The sequence below is a fragment of the Pundamilia nyererei genome, unplaced genomic scaffold (genome assembly GCF_000239375.1).
Source record: "Pundamilia nyererei isolate P.nyererei 1_Seehausen unplaced genomic scaffold, PunNye1.0 scaffold00176, whole genome shotgun sequence".
Lineage (NCBI taxonomy): Eukaryota > Metazoa > Chordata > Actinopteri > Cichliformes > Cichlidae > Pundamilia > Pundamilia nyererei.
The window spans coordinates 400,981-421,275 of record NW_005187577.1 but is presented as its reverse complement, the minus strand read 5'-3'; the positions used below and the strand labels follow the sequence as shown (position 1 = coordinate 421,275).

The window sequence follows — 20,295 nt, the reverse complement described above, 5'->3', positions numbered from 1 at the left end:
CACACACACACACACTACCATGTATTCATATCTTTGTGGGAACGTCTAACTGACATAATGCTTTCCCTAGCTCCTTACCCTAACCATAACCTAATTGTAACCCTGACACTAAAACCACATTTTGAGTCTGAAAAATACCTTTAAACTTGTGGGGACTGGGATTCTGTCCCCATAAGAATTGTTGGTTCCCAAAAGTATAGTAAACTTACAGTTTTGGTCCCCACAGAGATATGAATACACAGTCGCACACAAACATGTACACATCCACCCGCACACACGTACATCACAAATCTACTCAATATCAGATGGCATTAGTTTAATCTTTCACTTTATTATTCAGAGCATTATTTTCCTTTGCATCAACAGGAATCCATTATACGTCTAGCAGAGCTGAGCCTCATGCCACTATATCCGATATCTCTCATGCTCCTGTACTCTCCAGGTCTCAGGTAGACCATCCTGCCTCTGTAGTGGGGCTGCTCGTACATCAGCCAGTGGCCATCTATCACATTGCATGACTGGCAGTCAGACAGGCTGTAGCGGTCCATGATGTTGTCGCAGTCGTCCATCAGCTCGTGATTCGGGCCCTGGAAGTTCTCCCTCTCATAGATCCTTATCCTGTAAGAGCCTCTGTGCTGTTAGTTAAAGGAGGAGAGGAAACGTTGGACCGTTAAAGGCTACAGTGAAATGTTGCTGATATCAGATTTGCAGACTTAGTGTGTGAAAAGCAGTTTCATCAGCTCAACAATATCATAGTTTCTAATATCATATAAACTATGATATTATATGAACTAGACATGTTTTCCTTGTTGTAATCCCTGAGTACCTGAGGAATTAATCGGCAGGATCGGATAGAGTCACTCATGCCAAAAGACATGTAATCCGAGTACTCGCCCCTCCTCAGAAAATACTGGTTCCCCATGTAGTTGGGGCGATCGTAGACCATGAAGCAGCCGTTCTCCACCCTGCAGGAGTTGCAGCGGTTCAGGTAGGAGGACATGTCAGAGCAGTCGCTCATGCACTCATAGGAGCGACCCTGGAAGTTCCTGTCCTCGTAGAAGATGATCTGTGGAAAAGAAAGAAAAAACTTTACAAAATTGATTTAGAAAAGATGTCAGAGCTGACCTTCTCTTTTATTTCTCTCCATTGTTCATCTGCAGAGTTTGTCTTAAATTTGAAAAGTGCTTGTTTTCCAGTCTGCTCTCTGCATACCTTGCCCATGTTTGATGTTCTGTATTTGTGGGAAACTGTCCAACAACCTGTGGCTGCCAGACAGCTTTTATACTTGATACGCGCTGTAACAGGGTTTTGTCATTCAAATTATCTGGAAGCTGATGAATAAGCAGCTCTGCGATCGCTGTTAATTTCATTTGTGCCATCACGATCCAGAACAAAGGGAGGGGAAGTGGATGGAAGACACAAGGCCGGAGAGGAGGGATGAGAACTGAGCTACAGTTTCTACATGTCTTCACACAAATCTTCATTTGGTCACATTTAACCTGTGTGTTTGGCTTAATTGTTGTACTTTGTTTGGATGTATCAATTCAGACCAGTAAGAATTCACTATCATCATTTTCAAACGACCATAGGTTTACTTTACTGCATCTGCAAAAATTTGTATTTGCAATCATAATGCCATGAAATGCAACACGTCTGTTTAAAGAAAAAAACAAAAACAAAACACACACACCCCTCCCCCATTAGTTTTGCAGGTCCTGTGATGAAGTGCATACAAGCTGCATTCTTTCTAATGGTCAGCAAGGGACAACTATATGGTGGCAAAATCAAGTCTATCAAGTCAATCTTTCTATCTATCTGCAGTGGGGGAAATATTGATTTCCCCCACTGCAGATGCATTTGATTTTGAGAATACCAACCAAAGATCTAATATTTTGTTTTTCTCTGGCTTTTTCCCAGCTGTGTCTCCATGAGAATCTGTGAGTCATCCTCTGTCTATGTTTTGGAGAAAAGGAAAACAAACTGAAAATGAATACTTTGATGAACAGTTAAATAAGAACAGATTAGTATGACATACAGACAGCACAGGGTGAGGGTTGGGTAATAGATCATGACTGATCAATTATGGTCCATACCTCACAAGGTTAAAGAGATTTGGGAAAAAGAGCAAGAATGGAAATGAAAGAAGTCAGCGAATTTCTGCATTTGCTTTGAGCAAAACGTTTTTCAGTGTACAATGTATACAATGCATTATATAAGAGATACAAGAAAACCAAAAGCATTTAGAATTAAGTGTATCGCTGGCAGTAATGATGGCTTTAACGTAGAGTGTTTAGTGTGTATTTAATCATTTTTAACTAGTTTAATGACTGTTTAGCATTTTTATGTAACTTTTGTATGTATTTAAACATACACAAGATCATCAGACTACTGAATTAAATGTAACTAAAATGAAAACCAAATTAAGTCTAACTCTATTTAATATGTACTATAATCAGAAACCATGCCCATCATGGAGCATCCTAAGCCAACAGTGACCTGTAATTACCAACCTTTTTGATCGCTCATCAAAGAAAATAACAGAAAATTTAATGGATATTATGTCCAATAGTACCACTGTTTATACAAGTCATATTATAGAAGATATTTAAACTTTAATTTGGCAGTCTGTGGGAGCGCACTTGTTTACAGGTGAAAAGGTCTTTAGATTAGCGTGCAAAATACATGAATCACTGACAAGAACAAGACAAATATGGATATAAATTATTGACAAAAGCAGCAAGAGATCCTATTTTCAGGGTTAAATACAGCCAACAGTCACCCAAAACTAAATAACTGCCTTGCTTCTTCTTGCCCTCATGATAAAATGCATTAGTTATCTCATCCTGCAAAAAACAAACTGTAAATGTGGATAAATAACCAAATGATTTCCAGGTGTACAAAAAGAGAGTGCTGACCGAGACTAAGAATTCAGTGGAAAAAACAACAACACATTTATCATCAAGTAGTAGTACTTTTACATGTCACATTTGGCACTTCTTTGATATGAGGCTATCACATGTAGACAAAGGGAAATCAAACTTGACCAAACCATTTTGCTGATATGCAAATCAAGGTAATTTAGATGACAATAGCTTTCCCTCGTCTGCACATTCTACTTTTCAATATAAGCCACAACACAGCTGCAGCTGGATGGCAGGCAAGCAATATCAGTAACAATGGTGAAGGTAAGGAACAAATGCTGTTTGAGTGAATAGAGTGCAAACTATCGCCTGTCTTATTTGCATAAGAAGTCAAAGTATTCTAATGTTGTAAAATACTGAGTAATTTTTGTATATTCATCTATCCAGATTGCGTTCTTTGAAGACAAGAACTTCCAAGGCTGTAGTCATGAGTGCAGTACTGACAGTCCTGACCTGACCTCATATTTTAGTCGCTGCAATTCCATTAAGGTGGATAGTGGGTGCTGGGTGCTGTATGAGCATCCCAACTACACAGGCTCCCAGTACATCCTGAGCCCGGGTGAATACCCCGATCACCAGCATTGGATGGGATTCAACGATAGCATCAAGTCATGTCGTTCAATTAAAAACGTAAGGCGGTAGACACTAACATTCATTCTTTAGAATTGGTTTTCCTTTTTAATGTAACAGCTCTGACAATATCATAATGTGACCCAGTTTCTCCAAGGTTCAATAAGCCTATTCTAACAAGTTGTAGAGGAGTGCTTGGCTGCAGCAAAATACCACAGAGTGCACCAACCAAGCAGTAATCAGTCAAAGACCAACAGACAAAAAGGAGAGATAAAAGGCTCATGATTTGGCAGCTGGGTGCTTTATGCCCGTGCCAATGCACATCAATTATTTAAGGAAAGTGGGAAAACAGCCAAGAAACCCATGTGTAGTTTTGAGTTCAAAGTATTATTATTTAATGCAAAACACCAACCTGATTTTGTGAGATTTGACTTGCTACAGGTCTATGGAAAATCCTGGAAGATCAGATTCTACGACAAGCAGGATTTTGGAGGCCAGGCAGCTGAGTGTGTCGAAGACTGCCCATCAGTTTATGAGACCTTCAAGTTTCGGGAATTGCGCTCCTGCGTAGTGATGGATGGTGCATGGGTCCTGTATGAGCAACCAGACTACCATGGACACCAGTATTTCCTGGAACGTGGAGAGTACCCCAAATATACAGACTGGGGCGCCAACTCCCCTGCTGCAGGATCCTTCCGAATGGTCACAGAACTCTAGAGCAGCAGCACCAAAGTAGGGTTCTGCAGCTTGTGAAAAAATTATCCAAGCCAACAATGTTCTTAATCTGACAGATGGATCAAGCTGCAGGACTCTGTATTCTAGAACATTGCTTGGTTATTGTTGGTTGTCTTGCTGATAAGACAACCAACAGAGTCTTGATACCATGGAAGTCTTGTAACCTTTAAATAAGTTCTAGAACTCTTGAAGAAGATCCGGAAGTTCCTCCCTCCAACACTGTTTTCCCCTCCTATACCCTGTACTTCTTTCCAGCACTCCAAGTGCTATACTTAAATAAATAAATACACTTCTTACTCATAACAATGCAGCCTCTGTTGCTTCTTATTACATCACCTGTTATGTCAGCTGCTTTTAGTCTCTCCTTCATCTTCTTTAAACCTTTTTTGAAGTTGCTTAAGTCAACCCAGAGGTCTAGTTATATATATGCATAATCAGATGAGAAAAAACAAGTAAATTTAACAACAGGAAGATGAAAGTTCTTTTACAAACCCATAAAAGTTAAACATTTTCAAATAATGCATGTTGCTGAGTGAAATAATGGCTGCACAAAGATAAAGACCCTCTTGCAAAGTTGTAGTTTTTACGTTTCCACTCTATGGCTCAGTACAAATATGTAAAATAAGATATAAAACGATGATATAGTGTTTATTTTCATTTGATCATTTTAGAAAAGTGTATGTACACTTTTTTGTATAAGCACTGATACACTGTGTTTATTACACTCTGTGGTACACACTATATCACTCTGTGGTTACTGAACTTTACTAAACAAATTAACTGAGTATAACATAAGCTTCATTTTTAGGCATCCTGCAGTATTTAGGTTCATGACGAAAATAACAGAGAAATGCATTTTCAGATGGCCATTTTCAACTGTAAAATCAAAAATCAATAATCACTGTACCAATATAGAACCTATAACATGAATAGGGCTAAACTTAAAATGATTGTTTTTACATTGATAAAATGCATCATAATTGAATTTCTTAACTTCCATCACATAACTTTACCATCACATTGCAAGTGACCTATTCTGGGTTAGGTTACATTTTGTCTTCTTACATATTTGAAATAGAATAATGGATAGTACACCTGTAGTATAAGGGGAAGAACTCCATCTAAGAGAGTTGATTTGAAGCTATTTCTATTTCAAAGACACACCCTAAGCTGCTGGCTGGTCATTGGTGGATGTGAACAGGTTATAATGATCTTGTAAGGTTATGAACTTACTAAAACATTGCTGTAATGTTCTCATATTTGTTAGTGTTGGTTTTAGCAAATTCCCTGATTGGGAACTTGACTCAAAATACTCTACTTTTATATGTTTTTTCTTTTTTTTTTTTTGATATTGGGAATTTTTCCTAAGAGATATGATTTGTGAGTCCAGTGGTCCCTCGCTATAACGTGGTTCACCTTTTCGCAGCCTCGTATTCAAATATACATAAATCTGTATATTTGAATGTGCTGTACAGTATGTTTGTAAGTTTTCTCCCTAACAAACACAACAATGTCAACGAAACATCGTCACCTGCGGGAGCCTTTGGTTTCGTTATATAATACTGGACTTATTTTTCTACAAGGTTTGAACTTTGTGTTTAAACAAGAGAGAAAAGTGTGAAAATGTTCATGCCTCTCTGAGAAACGTGTATAAAGTGTGTAGTGAGGGGTTTTACAGCCTTAAAACATCTATAATAATTGTAAAAAATAAAGTTCGCTACTTTGCCGATTTCACTTCTCGTGGGTTATTTTTAGAATGTAACTCCCACGATAAATGAGGGACCTCTGTACACCAGTTCAGTTAATGTTTCATCATTCAAGGATACACATACACTACTTGTTTCCATGATTGCATGCAGATAATAATACAAAAGAAAAAAGGTTAAAAAAAAGGATCATAGATTTTATTTGAACTCAAACTTTTATAATCAACAGCTTAACAAAAGCTTTACATAAAACTGCACACACACATTTATAGCTGTGCTTCAAATCTGTTTAGACCAAGCAGGTTTAGATTCTTGGCACTGCTAAACAATCATTGTGTTCGGAAAAGCAATTCAGTGAGTAAGAACAATAGGCAGACTCTAGACGAATATTTGAATTGTAATCATGGTTACAGGCACTGCTAACCATGCATTTGGTAGCATTGTCTCTGTCATGTATAAAGAGTACTACGTTGGTAACTTAGTGTAGTATTTTAGGCTCGGCAGATGGAGAAGGTGAGAATTTACAGCATTCATAGACGATCTAATTGGGCTCTAAATTTAGTGCTGTAGATATTTCAGTTAACACAGATTCAGATTGAATTCGATGCGAGTAAAATTCTGTATAATTCTGCTCTTTCTAGATTGTGTTTTTTGAAGATCGGGACTTCAAAGGAAAGTCCTATGACTGCAAAGGGGACTCAGCAAACCTGCATGGTTACATCCGCCGATGCAATTCAGTGAAAGTAGAAGGTGGCTGGTGGGTTCTGTACGAACGCAACAACTTTACCGGCTACCAATATGTCATTGGTCCAGGAGAGTACAATAATTACAGCTCCTGGATGGGATTCAATGACTGTGTAAGATCCTGCAGGATCATCAGAAATGTAAGTCTCTGCCTAGAAGTGATCAGTAGAAAAACACGTCACACGTCAAACTGACTACATTTCTTTACTTTCAGCCCAAAGGGCCCTACAAGCTGATGCTGTATGAACGACTTAACTTTATTGGCCAATCTCTGGAGCTGACAGAAAGCATAAAGTCAGTCCAGGATAAATGGCTCCGGCAAGAAGTCCAGTCCTGCAAGGTTCTAGAGGGGACCTGGGTGTTCTTTGAACACCCCAACTTCAGCGGCCGTCAGTACCTGCTGGAGAAAGGGGAGTACCACCACTGCTCAGAGTGGGGAGCTCTGAAAGCAGTTGTAGGCTCCATCAGAAGAATCATAAAGGCTTAAAATGTGACCTGTTAATCAAATATATTGTTTTAATTTGAATGTGTCATTGCACTTGTCTCTTCTTGTGAATACATTAAGGGGAGATCGCATGATCTCAATCTTTTCACCACAAGTTAGAGGAAATGAAAATATATATTCTCTCAAACGTTGTATTGCTCCTAATTCTATATGTAGCTGTACACCACGTCTGGCGGAGCTCATGTGATAGCTGTCAGCTGACTTTGTACCAAGGTGGGGTTGCTGATGGAGGGTGGAGCATCACCTTTCCCCTCCACTCAAGCCTAGTTAAAGCCAGTATCATGTTGCTATGTGGCCACAAGCCAACTTTACAGCATCAGGTGCAGCTGCAGCAGCTTTGCAGCAGACACTTTAATTGGATCAATAAATCGTTTCTGGAATCGGGCTTTGACAGATCAAAAGGTCAGCCACTGTAAACACTGTATAAAGCTAAAACAAATGCAGCATCAGCCATTGTGCTGATATAAATGCTGAGGCAATTAAAATAACAATGATGCCCCTGGCAGTGCATTTCAGTGTGCCCACATACACTGCATATATAAATCTGGACCAAGGCTGTAGGCAATAATGTCTATGTAAAAGGTGGGATAAAGAAACGGTGCTCAAAAACTGGTGTGAGGGCCAAACATGGACCGTGTGGGAAAGGTAGGAGGACGAACATTATCTGATTTAAAGATTCAACTGCAGCAGCACCTCGAGCATGAAGTGTGAATATGCATATCCATTCACAGATCGTATTTTATGAAGACAGAAACTTCCAAGGTCGCTATTATGAGTGCAGCAGTGACTGTCCAGAGCTGAACGCCCATTTCAGTCACTGCAACTCTATCCGCGTGGAGAGTGGGTCCTGGGTACTCTACGAGAGGCCTAACTACATGGGCTACCAGTACATACTGACCAGGGGGGAGTATCCACATTATCAGAGCTGGATGGGCTACAATGACAGCATCAGGTCATGTCGGATCATACGGAACGTGAGTGGAATTAATCAGTCTTTAGTAACTTTTCACCTCATGTCATTAGTGTGATAGTTTAACTGTCTATTCCAGATGTTACATTTATTGACAATGAAAACCCCAGTTAGTCTTCACTTAGGTTCAGGTTTTAATCAGTTTTATGACAAATTAGACTGAAGAGCTTAGAAATGATACATGATTTATATTCCAAGATCAATGTCGGATATTTGCTAGTGTCTTTTTCAAATAGATTTTTAAAAAAATGCATACTGCATTCACATGGCTGTAGATGCCAGTTAGCACTGTTGTAAAACACAAATGGTATTACCACTCAGACTGAACTGATGTTTGCATTACAGACCTCTGGTGCATTCAGGGTCCGTGTTTATGAGCGTCCTGACTTCAGCGGTCAGATGTTGGACTGCACTGAAGATGAGAACAACCTGCCCGACCGCTGGCACCACCGGGAGGTTCACTCTGCCCAAGTGCAGGATGGCGCCTGGGTCTTCTACGAGCTTCCCAACTATCGTGGACGCCAGTATCTCCTGGAAAGAGGAGAGTACCGCCGCTTCAATGAGTGGGCTGCAATGAGTCCCAATGTGGGTTCTTTCCGCCGTGTCCATGACATTTAGACAGTCTATCGCATGTTTTTAGTCTATCTCATGTTCTTTGCACATTTAATAAAAAAGAATTGTGCTCAGTATGTGTATCCCTTCATGCTCATGAGTGCTGGAAAGTGTAAAATGATTTTCAAACCCTCCTCTGTCCTGATGAAAAAGAGCATGATTTATTAAACTTTAAAATTCCTCTAATTCTTCTTTTACTCGTAACGCCCTCTTTACTGCATCCATGACCTGATCTAAGCTTTTCCTCAAGCAATACAGATTAATGACATCATTACCAAATGAATTTGAACAATTTTATGAATATTGTTTACATTAAATTCACTGAGAATAGGTATAAGCAGGATGGAGTGGGTGGGGATGGGTGTCGGGGTGACTTGTGAAAGAAGGACAGCAACAAGATGAAAATGAGACTTACTGTAATGTATAGTTTGGAGATGGTGGCACTGGAGGCGTTAGGCTGTCAGAGTTGAATATGCTGAGGTTTTCTCTGGGAGTGACCAGCTCAGGCTGAACAGATGGTTGGGAACATGTACAGAAGGATAGTGGGCATATTGGACAAAAGATATAAAATATTGAGCTGCCAGGCAGGAGGAAAAGAGGAAGATGTCAGAGAGGATACATGAATGTCATGAAGGAAGACGTGGAGAGGGTTGGTGTGACAGAAAAGGATGTTAAGCACTGGGCGAGATGGAGGCAGATCTGGCGACCGCTGAACAGAGCAGCTAAAAGAAGAGGAAATGCTTATAGTAACCAATACGGCTGCTCTAATATTCTCATAAACATAACAGAACAGCTATTGAAGAGATGCAGAGAAGTATTAACAAAGATTCAATAACATCAGTGTCGTGACTCAGTGTTAGAAAGTGTTTATTTACATTTTCCCCCCACATTTTTTAACGTGTTGATTGGAACAGAGACTTATTTTATTTCTCAATCAGTCATCATTAAGGAGTCCGTGGATTTATGGAGATGCTGTTGACTGAATGTGGGGATATTTCCTGCAGCTGGGAATTCTAAAAAGTAACCTAGGAGTTGAGATATATTACATAGTGATGTGCGATGCCACTGATTTCCTTTCCGATCTGAAACCAAGTAAAATTCAGGGTGGTATCAGCGATACTGATCCGATACCGATACTTTGTACAAAAACTTTTTTTTTTGCTGTATCTTTACTGTATCTCCCCGTGAGAGACGTCTGTCTCGCCCTAGCAGCACCTGTCCCTGTCCTCTTCAGTTTGCCTCAACATACGCTCGTCATATTCTGTGATATGATTTGCTCTGAGGTGTTTGACAAGGTTAGTGGTGTTGCCACAACACCTCACTTTCTTGCCACATGTATCGGTAAAATACGTCCACACATGACTCCGTTTATGCTCAGCCACTGTTGTGAGTGTGCACGCCAGGGGCTGCGACACATTTATACAGCCGTATTTCACACATGACTATTAAAGGTGGAAGAGGAAGTAGTTCCTTCCAATGTAGACAATCCGAATGATATAGTTTCTTTCCACTCTATAAACTACAAATTTACCCTAAATTACTAAAATATCGATATTTTAATATGAGAATCGATTTTAGAGCATAAATGACTGGTATGGGAGGAATCAATATTTCAGTATCGATCCGCACATCACTAATATTATAAATGGCTAAATGACCTCCTCAACATGTCTTGAAGTTCTCCAGAGGCCTGGGAATGAGCTAATCATTTTATTCAGGTGTGTTGACCCAGAGTGAGATCTAAAACCTGCAGGACACTGGCCCTCGAGGCCTGGAGTCCGACACTCCTGGTGTAAACTATTCGAAGAGTTCAACTTGACATGAACAATAGTCCTTTATTACCTCTTTAATGTCTCGGTGCAAATATGTGTTCAGTCATTATTTCATGCTTCCTATTTTCATCGCATCAAATGAAATAAATGTTGCCATGTATGTAGTTTGTTTAAATGTTAAAGGGTTAACTTGGCTAAGTTTGGCTAAATGTTAGCAAAAGAGCAGCTTACAGGCATCACAGCATGGACAGAAGAAAACAGTGCATAAGGAAGGTAATAATGTTAAGGATGGCAAAGTAAGCACACGGTCACATCTTGCTCGAGTTAGAACAACAGGTGTTTTAAAGGGTGCCTGTATCCCACCCTGCTGTGTCCTAATGTCAGTGCAGGTGGTGCTGCAGTGTGACACCCAGCAGACAGGACTCCAACAAGGAGGTCACAGGGCTCACCTAAACCTGTGGACAAAGAGGAACAGCCTGCTGATGACTCAGTGGGATTTGCCAGTAAGAGCTTGAAGCACACCAGCTGCTGTTAGTGCTGACGCTCGCTGGAACAACACTATGACCGCAGCAACACAAAGGGAGCCCAGCCAGCATGTTCTCCTAGCTGGGGTTATTCACCTCTAAAGCCTCTTTGTTTGTGGTGACCCTTCATGTCCTGACTGGATAGGACAACGAGAGAGAGATAGAGAGATAGAGGGACAGAGAGAGAGCATGAGAAGAGAGAAAGTGCACCCTCTTATGGATCGTGTGGGGAGCAGCAGTCTGGGTCTGTCTGTTTCTCCATTTGCATCATTACAACAAACTTTCAGAAAGCGTTTATGTTTAATTATTAGTGAAGGCTCCGTTTCTATTTCAGTGACAGTAGTGTCCTCTACACAGCTCTATAAAGAGAGAATAGCTTTAGTGTGTCAGAGAAGTGATTTGCACAGAAATCATTCTCTGTAATGGAGCAGGGAATGATTTCAGTGCTGATTTTTATGATTCAGAAAGCTTTTGTTATTATGTATAACTATAAATTATATGGGTGGATAAGACAAACCCGCTATTTACATCCAAAACAATGTGTATGAATAACCACCCAGTAAACTTTTATCGGTCATACAATTGCATTAAATTCTTGAAAATGCAGCAATAGCACAAGAATAAAACAAAAAACAAAAAACATAAGAACAGTGAATAAATTAATACATTAAAATAAAAAACTGCGAAGAAATAAATAAATTAATGCTTTTAGAAATAAGACATCTAGATCTAGACAGACCCAGAAAACTGCAGAATGCATTTATAATAACTGTGTGCATTTATTTACAAAATGCAGAGAAAAAAGGATATGCAGATAACAACGTCATCAAGAACTGAATATATGTTCCCTTCTTGACGCATGTAATTGGCTGTAAAATATGAAAGTGGCGATTTCATAAACACAAAACATCAACGACACAATCAACAACACAGAAGGCAAGTATAACTGTATTGGAAAATTGATGCATTTAAAATGTTCACAATTGTAATAAAAACAGAGATCTCAGTGGTATCAGTCCATCCCAGTCCTTCACAGTCCAGCTGAGGGTAAGATCATGAAGACTCAGGTGGAGATTTTCTGTAGATTTTGCAGGAATTAGCTGTTGTAGCTAACGGGGTACACTCATCTGGATCATGTGCATACTCCTGTTTTATTGTAGTTTCTGTAGAGTACAGCACTTACAACAGCTTTAGTCCTAAAAGATTTTGGCTGAAGAACCCCCGAGCTGCCTGTTTCCTCCAGCTCTGGTGTTTACAAGTCGACGGCTGTGATTTGTCTCAGGAGCTGAGAGGAATCATGCTAATCTTGGGAAAAGAATGCAGTTTCTGGCTGCAAGAGTTACCTTGTATGGCAACAATGAAAAAAGTCAAGGAGGGAGAGAAAACACAGGGTAGATGGAGAGAAATCCAGCTGTCTTAAACAGGGATAAGAATAGCAATGAAAAGGTTCATTTTAAAAATGAGCACAGCTACTCTGGCGGTATCACTGATTACTATGTTTTTTCCCAGCAGTACTCCTAATGGGCTGTTTAAAAGGTTGGCAAGCTGCTGTTAGAAGGCTGTGATACAGTGGTAACAAGAACCATCACTGTTTCATGCAAAATGTCTGGGCACAAAAATGACATGCAATTAATAATGCAGCACTAATGTTTGTGGTCAGAGAAATTTGTCAAATTACACTGGAGTTGAGACTTAACATTCACAAATGACTATAAGGCAATCAGTTCACAGTTTAGCACCAGTTTAGACAAAACAGTGCTCACTGGGTGGGGAATGTGAGGTGGATAACTTGTGAGATAACAGTCCTCCGTCCCCATACACCTCATTCAGGACTTATTTTGTGCAGACACCACTGTTATAAATGAGACATAATATCCAGGTGACAGGGCTTTCTCCACTGCTGCTCCGAGACTCTGGAACAATCTTCCCTCTTTTATAAAATTCTCTTCCTCTTTGGAAATCTTCAAATCAAATTTGAAAACCTATTTTCAAAGGCTTTCAGATTTCTTTGACACTTTTATTCAGCTTTAGCTAGTCTGGTCTTTTATGTCACTGGATGATGTTTGCATGTGTATACGTATACACGTATGTTATGTTCACGTATTTGTGCTTGTGTGTGAATGTGTACACTTTTGTATATGTATGTGCATATGTGCATGTACATATGTATTTCTACAAACAAGTGTATATAAGAGTCTGCCTCTGTGTGTCTATATATATGTGGATGTCTTACAATGTTTTTTATCTTACCTATTTTAATTATTTTTTATTTGATTATATTATCCCTCTGTTCAGCACTTTGGCCGACACTTGATGTCTTTTAAATGTGCTATATACATAAAGTTGACTTGACTTTCAACTCTTTGCTAATTTGGTTCCTGATGCGTCCCATGAAACTCTATGAAAACTGGGTAAAAAGAGCTAAATTATTATACAATGGTTGGGACAGGTGGTTCTCTATTACTCAATGTATGATTCCTCGTGTCGCTTGAAGTTGTGCAGTTGTCATTTCCAATGAAGCTTCATATTTATGTGTTAATTAAGTGTGTTTCTGCAGTGGAACCATAGCTTTGGAAGTTTATGTCGTATGAAATACTGAGTAACATAACAACAACACAAGAAAGAGCCTGAAAATGCAATAGCTATGTTTAATATTGCAAATAACTTATTTGATATGCACACTCTGAAAACCCTGTATAAGAAATGAAAACATAATAAGCCAACTTGCTGTAAAAAGTGGCATGTACTGTATAGGGGAGGGTAATTTATTAAAGGCGATGCTAAAATCGCTTCTGGCTTGTGCTGTAGACAGACAAGATATATTTGCTTTCGGTCTCCTGTCACCCTCATGTCCTCTGAGATGCCCACTACTGAGAGGTCGTGTCTCTGCGATGTGGCTGAGAGCCCACGACACCCTCGGCCAGCCAATAACTTCACAGTTTCCATCCCACAGCAGCCACTGAAGCAAACACATGGACTTTTGTTAACACCTTGTCAGCATGCACCTGGCACTCATGCAGACCTGCTGGGACCTTAATATGGATTTAGGCTCTATGCAGGCTCAGGCAAAATGATCCCAATTTGAGCTCCTTCCTAAAATGTTATTCTCCATAATTTCTTATTCTACCTTATCTTGATCAGTAGTAGATGAATGGTGCTTTGCAGGCGATGCAGTTTTTATGTATTTCGCATGTTGTTTTATTACATTAGTGCTTGACCTTTTAGCCACTTACTGTTGCTGGAATATTTGAAAGTTGTCTTTAAATACAGTAAGTCACTTGTCTGCTCAGGCTGATGATAGACAGTGACAGCACATTTATACACTAGAATAGAACCTGGTGTAAAACAATTGAAAGAATTTACACTATGTAGATTAGACAATACAAGAAAAAAATGAAAAAAGCATAAACACCATAATCTAATGAATATATGAAAAATTAACACATTTAATGCAAAAATATTTTTAAATATGTTAAACGATTACTTGTGTTTATTTACTTCCTTATTATATAAGTACTTATGTAACTTTACCACCATAGTGGATTATGAATTAAAAAATCATCATGTAGCTGAAGTGCAAACTGAGCTTTAATTTAAAGTTGTTTGAAAAAATGAACTGCATTAACTCTTTAAGAATTACAGGAAGTTTTATTGGTTGTATCTCATGTTCAGAGGCTGTTTTTTGCTGCTTGATCAAGCCACAAGAGTCACGAGTTACCACAAGATGGCGGAATTGCACACAGAGTGTTGGACCAGGGTAAGGCTGAGTTTAAAAAACCAAAAAGCCTTCACGAGGTGATTGATGTGTAGCATTAAAGCTGCAGCAAGAGCAGTTTAAAAAAGCAGACACCCCCCAAGCCGATCTTCTCGTACAAACTGAGAATGAATAAAAAGAAAAAAAGATGTTGGTCTTTAGCTTGAGGGACTTGAGGGTGTTAGAAAATAAGAACGAGAATTATTTTGTTGTGCTAGCTACATTTAAAACGTGAGAGAGATCGTGTATCTAAGACGTGCAGTGCTATTAAGCAGGTCAGACACTCATGCTTCTACTACATTCACAGAGTATGAATATGAATCTTTGCAGCCTTGTGTAACCTACTTTTCTATTAGTACCTCTTCTGCTCTCATCTGTGCACACACACCCTTGTGTTAAAGGTTTACCAGGGAGCCTGACGTGACGTCAAACAGCGGACAAGGAAAAAAGAAACAGTATTGCCATGGAAACCTATCTCCCTCAGTTTCTCTATGATCTCTGATCTATCCTGAATCTGAGAACATGAAGGCTGTATTATTGCACAGACACGCACAAAATAATGCATCTTTGTGCATGACGTGGCAATCCTTTCAGGAAACCACATGGATGCAGAGCAGATGACTGCACAGGAGAGATTTGAAAATATCTTTGGACTCTGTTTCAGATTTCATATTTATCTTCATTGACAGGCTGCTGCTAATGTAGTGTAACCACACATTTAGTCCCATATACAGATTCTGACCTTATGAACTTCAAGCCATCATCAAAGCTTTTAAGGGTGGTTTGGGAGCCGCAATGATTCTTGTGTGTTTCCGCACACCAGCAAATACTTTTTGCTTTAAAACGGCCAAAACGAGGATTTGGACTTACAGATGTTAAAGAGACAGCATAGAGCAGCTCTGTCATGGCTGTCCAATGTTGATACTTGTGTCGGTGATTTGCTGTAATCAATAAATGAAACTGGCCACTTAGTTTCACATCAGGCTCCCACATGTCTAATGTGTTATTAAAGAGTTATTAGTCTCTCATTAGCTAGTTAGATTTGGGGAAATTGATGATGTGAGCCCACTTCTGTTGTTTGACTAGCAAACACCAAGTGAGGAGGCAGCATAATTCTTGTCCAGCATAAGTTTCAGCCTGAATTGGACATAAGATAAACTGAGCTGGAGACCAGTGTGTTATGTTCCCTGTAAGGCCTGTCAAACTTTGCCCATGGTGGATTGTCTATGACAGGAGCTGCAGTAACAGATAATCTTTCTCTTCAAGGACTGGGTTAAACAGATGACTACATTTGTTTGTGGAATTTCAAACGATGTTTCAAACGTGTGTAATATGTGATATACCTTGTGTTAAACTTTCCTCAAATGCACACACACACACATACATATATATATAGCATGGCTCTATAGACCGACCACTTGAATTGGGCTCTAAGGCTGTTCATAGCGCTGAAACAGCTGTCACTCGGAGCTTTGCTTTGACAAAGAAAGAAATGGCTAGAACCACTGACAAATTCTTCTTTGCATGATATGAAAAAGACGTCTGTGACTTTTTTTAGAAACTTTTTATTTATTTATTTATTTTTTAACATTTTACATGTTTGTAACTCAAAATTACTGACTGCCACTAAAAAATATGAGGAGATCACTCATCCTCATCCTGGTATTACTACATTAATTTTAGAATTCAGTTGAATATTTTCCTGATTGTTTTTCAGGCCCCATCTTATATTACCAGTCTAATTTGTTTACAGTGAGCTCACAGGTGTCACAGATACACAGGCAAAGGTTTATTACATATCCCAAGGTCATACGTCAAACACAGTGACAGACCCTTTCCAGTCAGTGCTCGAAGTTTGGTTAATCAGTTACTACTTGACATAAAGACTGCGGCCCTCCACCTCTGCTGTGAAGTGTAGGCCTTAAAGAAATTTTCATTCTACGGCCTTTCCAGCCCACTCTTTTCTCATTTGTTGCTGTGTGTCCACTGTGAGTACAGCATTTTGGTCAGTGATAATCATGTTTAAATTTATTTTTTAAATAAATTGTACTTAGTTTTGCTAAATATCTGATATTTGTTATCATATGGTATCTACATATGAGTTACAGCACAAAGTCAGGTTTTGATTCAGGGCTTCTAAATTGTGGAACAGAAAACAACCGAGTTCAGTTTTTTGATGGGCTATCTGAACACTTCTTTTCTTTCATTGCACAGATGCATTAGGACTCTAAGTCAGCCCTCAACACTTGCATTTATTTGGTTCTTGGGTCGAATGTGGTGAAGCTGCACTCTTTATTTTTGCATCAGGTTGTCACAGCCTCATCTGGCTCAGACCTACTGTTTAAATCTCCAGGGGTGTTCCTGTGTTGTTTCCAGCCTGTGGTGCACATGTTGTCCTCTTTAGCCATGCGGATTTGCTGTTGAATGAGCCTGTGAGATTGGCTGAACTGTTCATGTAATCTACTCAATTCAATCTGTGGGAAACAGAAGTATATAGAGATGTATTTACTGCGTCACACCAATTGTTTTACAGAGTAAAGCATATTCATTTGTAAATTTGCGAAACGTGTGAAGTAAGCAGGAGGTTTGCATCTTATTTTTATGATGGTGCCTAATTGACTTGGAGATCAGCAGGAAGCTAACCTTACTGTAGCGTGTGTGCAGAATCTGACACTGTTTGCATATAGTGTGTAAAAAGTGGACAACCTGTTCCTGTGATAAGGCTGACTGCCTCTTTAAACAAAGACTAAATGCTGTCTGTTGCCATGAACAGATGCAGTGTGTGACTGTCCTGGAGAGAAAACATTGCTTTCATTTCTAGAAACCATAGTTAAAGTCAGTTAACTACTCATACTCAGATCGCTTCAAAGATCAATCATAAGATGTTCCCTGAATCTTCAGAGTCTTGAGATTTAAGAAAAGTGACCCAGATTCCAGTTAATGCAGTGGTCCTCATTATTTTTTTACATGCCAATTTTTAGTTTCAAAGCAGGTTCATGCAATTTGATTTTTCAACTGTTTTCACTCCATATTATTCCTGGGATGAGGAATAAGATTTCTAGCAAGGTTCCAAAGCTGTGACTTGGTTTCTTATCCACATAGGTGGTGTGCTTTTGACTTCATGTTTTGACAAATTTAGGGAACGATTAAACAATGTTACTGGTCAAAAAAACTGTGAATTAAATGGTTTTTAATCCTTAATTTCATTCCATAATAACAATAAGCATTTTATAATAACCTGGGTTGTTCATTCACTGCTATAATAGTTCAGAGAAACCAGCAGTTGACATGTGGACTACAAACTAAGGCCACAACTTTGCTTGGATAATGTCAGGTTTTGCCCAATTGGAATTTGCCCTTTCTTAATGGGAACGTGTCTCTAAGCTTTATCAAGGTGACTGTTTCTTCTGTAGAGCTGTAAGGCACTAACGCTCCCTCGGCTTGTTCAAGTAAAAATCCCACAGATGGTTCTAATTGTACAGCGGCTCAATGATGAATGCTTGCCAATCTAAACACCAGTTTATGAAGAGGGGAGGGCGAGGACTGCAGTATGTCCAACACACACAGGATCCTTATCCATGTATACATGTACACACACATGCACGCACACACACATGCTGCCAGCTACTGCCTGTCGCTGGCTCTCTGAGTGTTTACAGTGCCATAAGAGGGGGATCCTGGGAGGCAGCTATTTTTAGCTCTGGTTTCATCATTCTTCTCTCTCTGCTGTGTGCAGCTGCAGACTGGTGCTGCATTCTAATGAAGAGATGAGCGGATGGCAGTATAACACAGTGTTTTTGCTTCACACACGCAGAGAAAGGGCTACGACAAACTAGCATCGATTTCGAATCCCCAATAAATCACGATAATCACTAATAAATTTACTGTGATAGCATTTATTCATCACTCCTTTTACATTTATCCAGTATTATTTTGCTTGCATTATTTATTAGCAAAGCAGCCATGCTAAATGTGCCAAGCTGTAGCACACATTTGGAGCCTCAGTCTGCAGTGTAGTAACGCTAGTTGGGAATGTTAACCAGCTGTACTCTGAACTCATGAAGCCGGCCATTGTTTCCTCCCTGGGCTGCCACAACAGACCCTTCAATTTTTATATTGTACAAGCCTGACACCCCTCACATACTCCTGCTCTCACCATTTACAATGTGATATAAATGAAACAAACACATGAAATAACTGAAAATGCCACTGTAACAATGAGGTACCTCAGTGGGAACATTGTGTAACATAGAGCAGTAGTTCTGCAACTCTAAGATTCTAGTTACTGTTAAGGACATCAACATTATGCATTTGTTTTTGGTTATTTATGTATTTTAAACCACCAGTCCCCAACCTTTTTTGTGCCAAGGACCGGTTTATGTCTGACAATATTTTCACGGACTGGCCTTTAAGGTGTCGCGGATAAATACAACAATAAAAACAGTACCGGTACCAAAAAAAAAGAAAGAAAATTTATTCATAACACACGGGAAAATACCCAGGGAAACCAAGTTAATGATAAAAATGATTTTAAAAAAATAACGATAAAATCCTATAAAAACCCTGAAAACCATAAATTTCACACCCAGGCCTCAACTCTGGCCCGGCGGTTGGGGACCGCTGTACTTGATCATTAGATGTTGAATATAGTACATCTGGAAAGTATTCACAGGACTTCACATGTTACAGTCATATGCCAAAATAGATTAAATTAACACATAATTAACAAATAATGACAAAGTTAAAAAAAAAAACCCATTGAAGTTCCTAATGAACAGTGTCCTCTATCATTATAAATGGAAGAAGTTTGGAACCACCAGGACTCTTCCCAGAGTAGTAGAAGGGCCTTAGTCAGGGAAATGACCAAGAATCCGATGGTCACTCTGACAGAGCTCTGTCCTTTCAGGAGCACAACTATTTCTTCAGAACTCAACCAATGAGGCCTGTATGGTAGAGTGGCCAGTTTGAGGTCTCTGGCCTGAATACCAAACGTCAAGTCTGGAGGAAACTCAGGCACTGCTCATCACCTGTCCAATACCATCCCTACAGTGAAGCACGGTGGTGGCAGCATCATGCTGTAGGGACTTTTCAGCAATAGAAACTTGGAGACTACTCAGCATCAAGAAAAATATGAATGCCAAAATGTACAGAGACATCCTTCATGATAACCTGCTCCAGAGTGCTCTGGACCTCTGACTGGGGTGAAGGTTTATCTTCCAACAGGACAATGAACCCAAGCCAGGCAGCCTTCACTATCAAAAGAACAATTTTAGCTCCTCCTACCAAACCAAAAAGAGCAGCAGGGGGTAATGGGGGACAGATGGGCAGATGATAGATGTAACTAGGGGAGCATAAATTAATACATATAGTATATGTATGCGGCTATTGAGCTGCAGATTTTCAACCTCTGCCCTAAACACACAGGCAAGAGAACACAGGAGTGGCTTTGGGACCACTCTGTGAATGTTCCTGAATGGCCCAG

The 20,295-nt window shown here is 39.5% G+C and overlaps 4 protein-coding genes across 4 annotated transcripts; 3 read left to right on the top strand and 1 right to left on the bottom strand.

Moving 5' to 3' along the window:
* Positions 1 to 317: 317 nt before the first annotated feature.
* On the bottom strand, positions 318 to 1,221 carry LOC102199775 (gamma-crystallin M3-like). The gene is made up of 3 exons (XM_005746257.1): positions 1,213 to 1,221; positions 827 to 1,066; positions 318 to 635 (listed from the first exon to the last, which is right to left on the bottom strand). The coding sequence occupies exons 1-3, from the start codon at positions 1,219 to 1,221 to the stop codon at positions 360 to 362; spliced, it is 525 nt and encodes a 174-aa protein (XP_005746314.1). The 3' UTR covers positions 318 to 359.
* A 1,955-nt stretch (positions 1,222 to 3,176) lies between these two features.
* On the top strand, positions 3,177 to 4,272 carry LOC102213883 (gamma-crystallin M2-like). Its single transcript, XM_005746314.1, has 3 exons — positions 3,177 to 3,185; positions 3,309 to 3,551; positions 3,933 to 4,272. Exons 1-3 carry the CDS (start codon positions 3,177 to 3,179, stop codon positions 4,206 to 4,208), a joined length of 528 nt encoding a protein of 175 aa, XP_005746371.1. The 3' UTR covers positions 4,209 to 4,272.
* Positions 4,273 to 6,436: 2,164 nt separating this feature from the next.
* On the top strand, positions 6,437 to 7,163 carry LOC102213600 (beta-crystallin S-1-like). Its single transcript, XM_005746313.1, has 3 exons — positions 6,437 to 6,445; positions 6,574 to 6,816; positions 6,891 to 7,163. Exons 1-3 carry the CDS (start codon positions 6,437 to 6,439, stop codon positions 7,161 to 7,163), a joined length of 525 nt encoding a protein of 174 aa, XP_005746370.1.
* A 731-nt stretch (positions 7,164 to 7,894) lies between these two features.
* On the top strand, positions 7,895 to 8,769 carry LOC102200052 (gamma-crystallin M2-like). The gene is made up of 2 exons (XM_013914178.1): positions 7,895 to 8,155; positions 8,497 to 8,769. The coding sequence occupies exons 1-2, from the start codon at positions 7,895 to 7,897 to the stop codon at positions 8,767 to 8,769; spliced, it is 534 nt and encodes a 177-aa protein (XP_013769632.1).
* Positions 8,770 to 20,295: the final 11,526 nt, after the last annotated feature.

Bases quoted from the DNA above. Each gene is read 5' to 3' on its own strand.
- LOC102199775 (XM_005746257.1), bottom strand. The intron at 636-826 runs GTACTCAGGGAT...TTTAACTAACAG, and splicing joins CCTGCCGATTAATTCCTCAG to CACAGAGGCTCTTACAGGAT.
- LOC102213883 (XM_005746314.1), top strand. The intron at 3,552-3,932 runs GTAAGGCGGTAG...GACTTGCTACAG, and splicing joins CATGTCGTTCAATTAAAAAC to GTCTATGGAAAATCCTGGAA.
- LOC102213600 (XM_005746313.1), top strand. The intron at 6,817-6,890 runs GTAAGTCTCTGC...CTTTACTTTCAG, and splicing joins CCTGCAGGATCATCAGAAAT to CCCAAAGGGCCCTACAAGCT.
- LOC102200052 (XM_013914178.1), top strand. From the start codon at position 7,895: ATGCATATCCATTCACAGATCGTATTTTATGAAGACAGAAACTTCCAA. The intron at 8,156-8,496 runs GTGAGTGGAATT...TTTGCATTACAG, and splicing joins CATGTCGGATCATACGGAAC to ACCTCTGGTGCATTCAGGGT.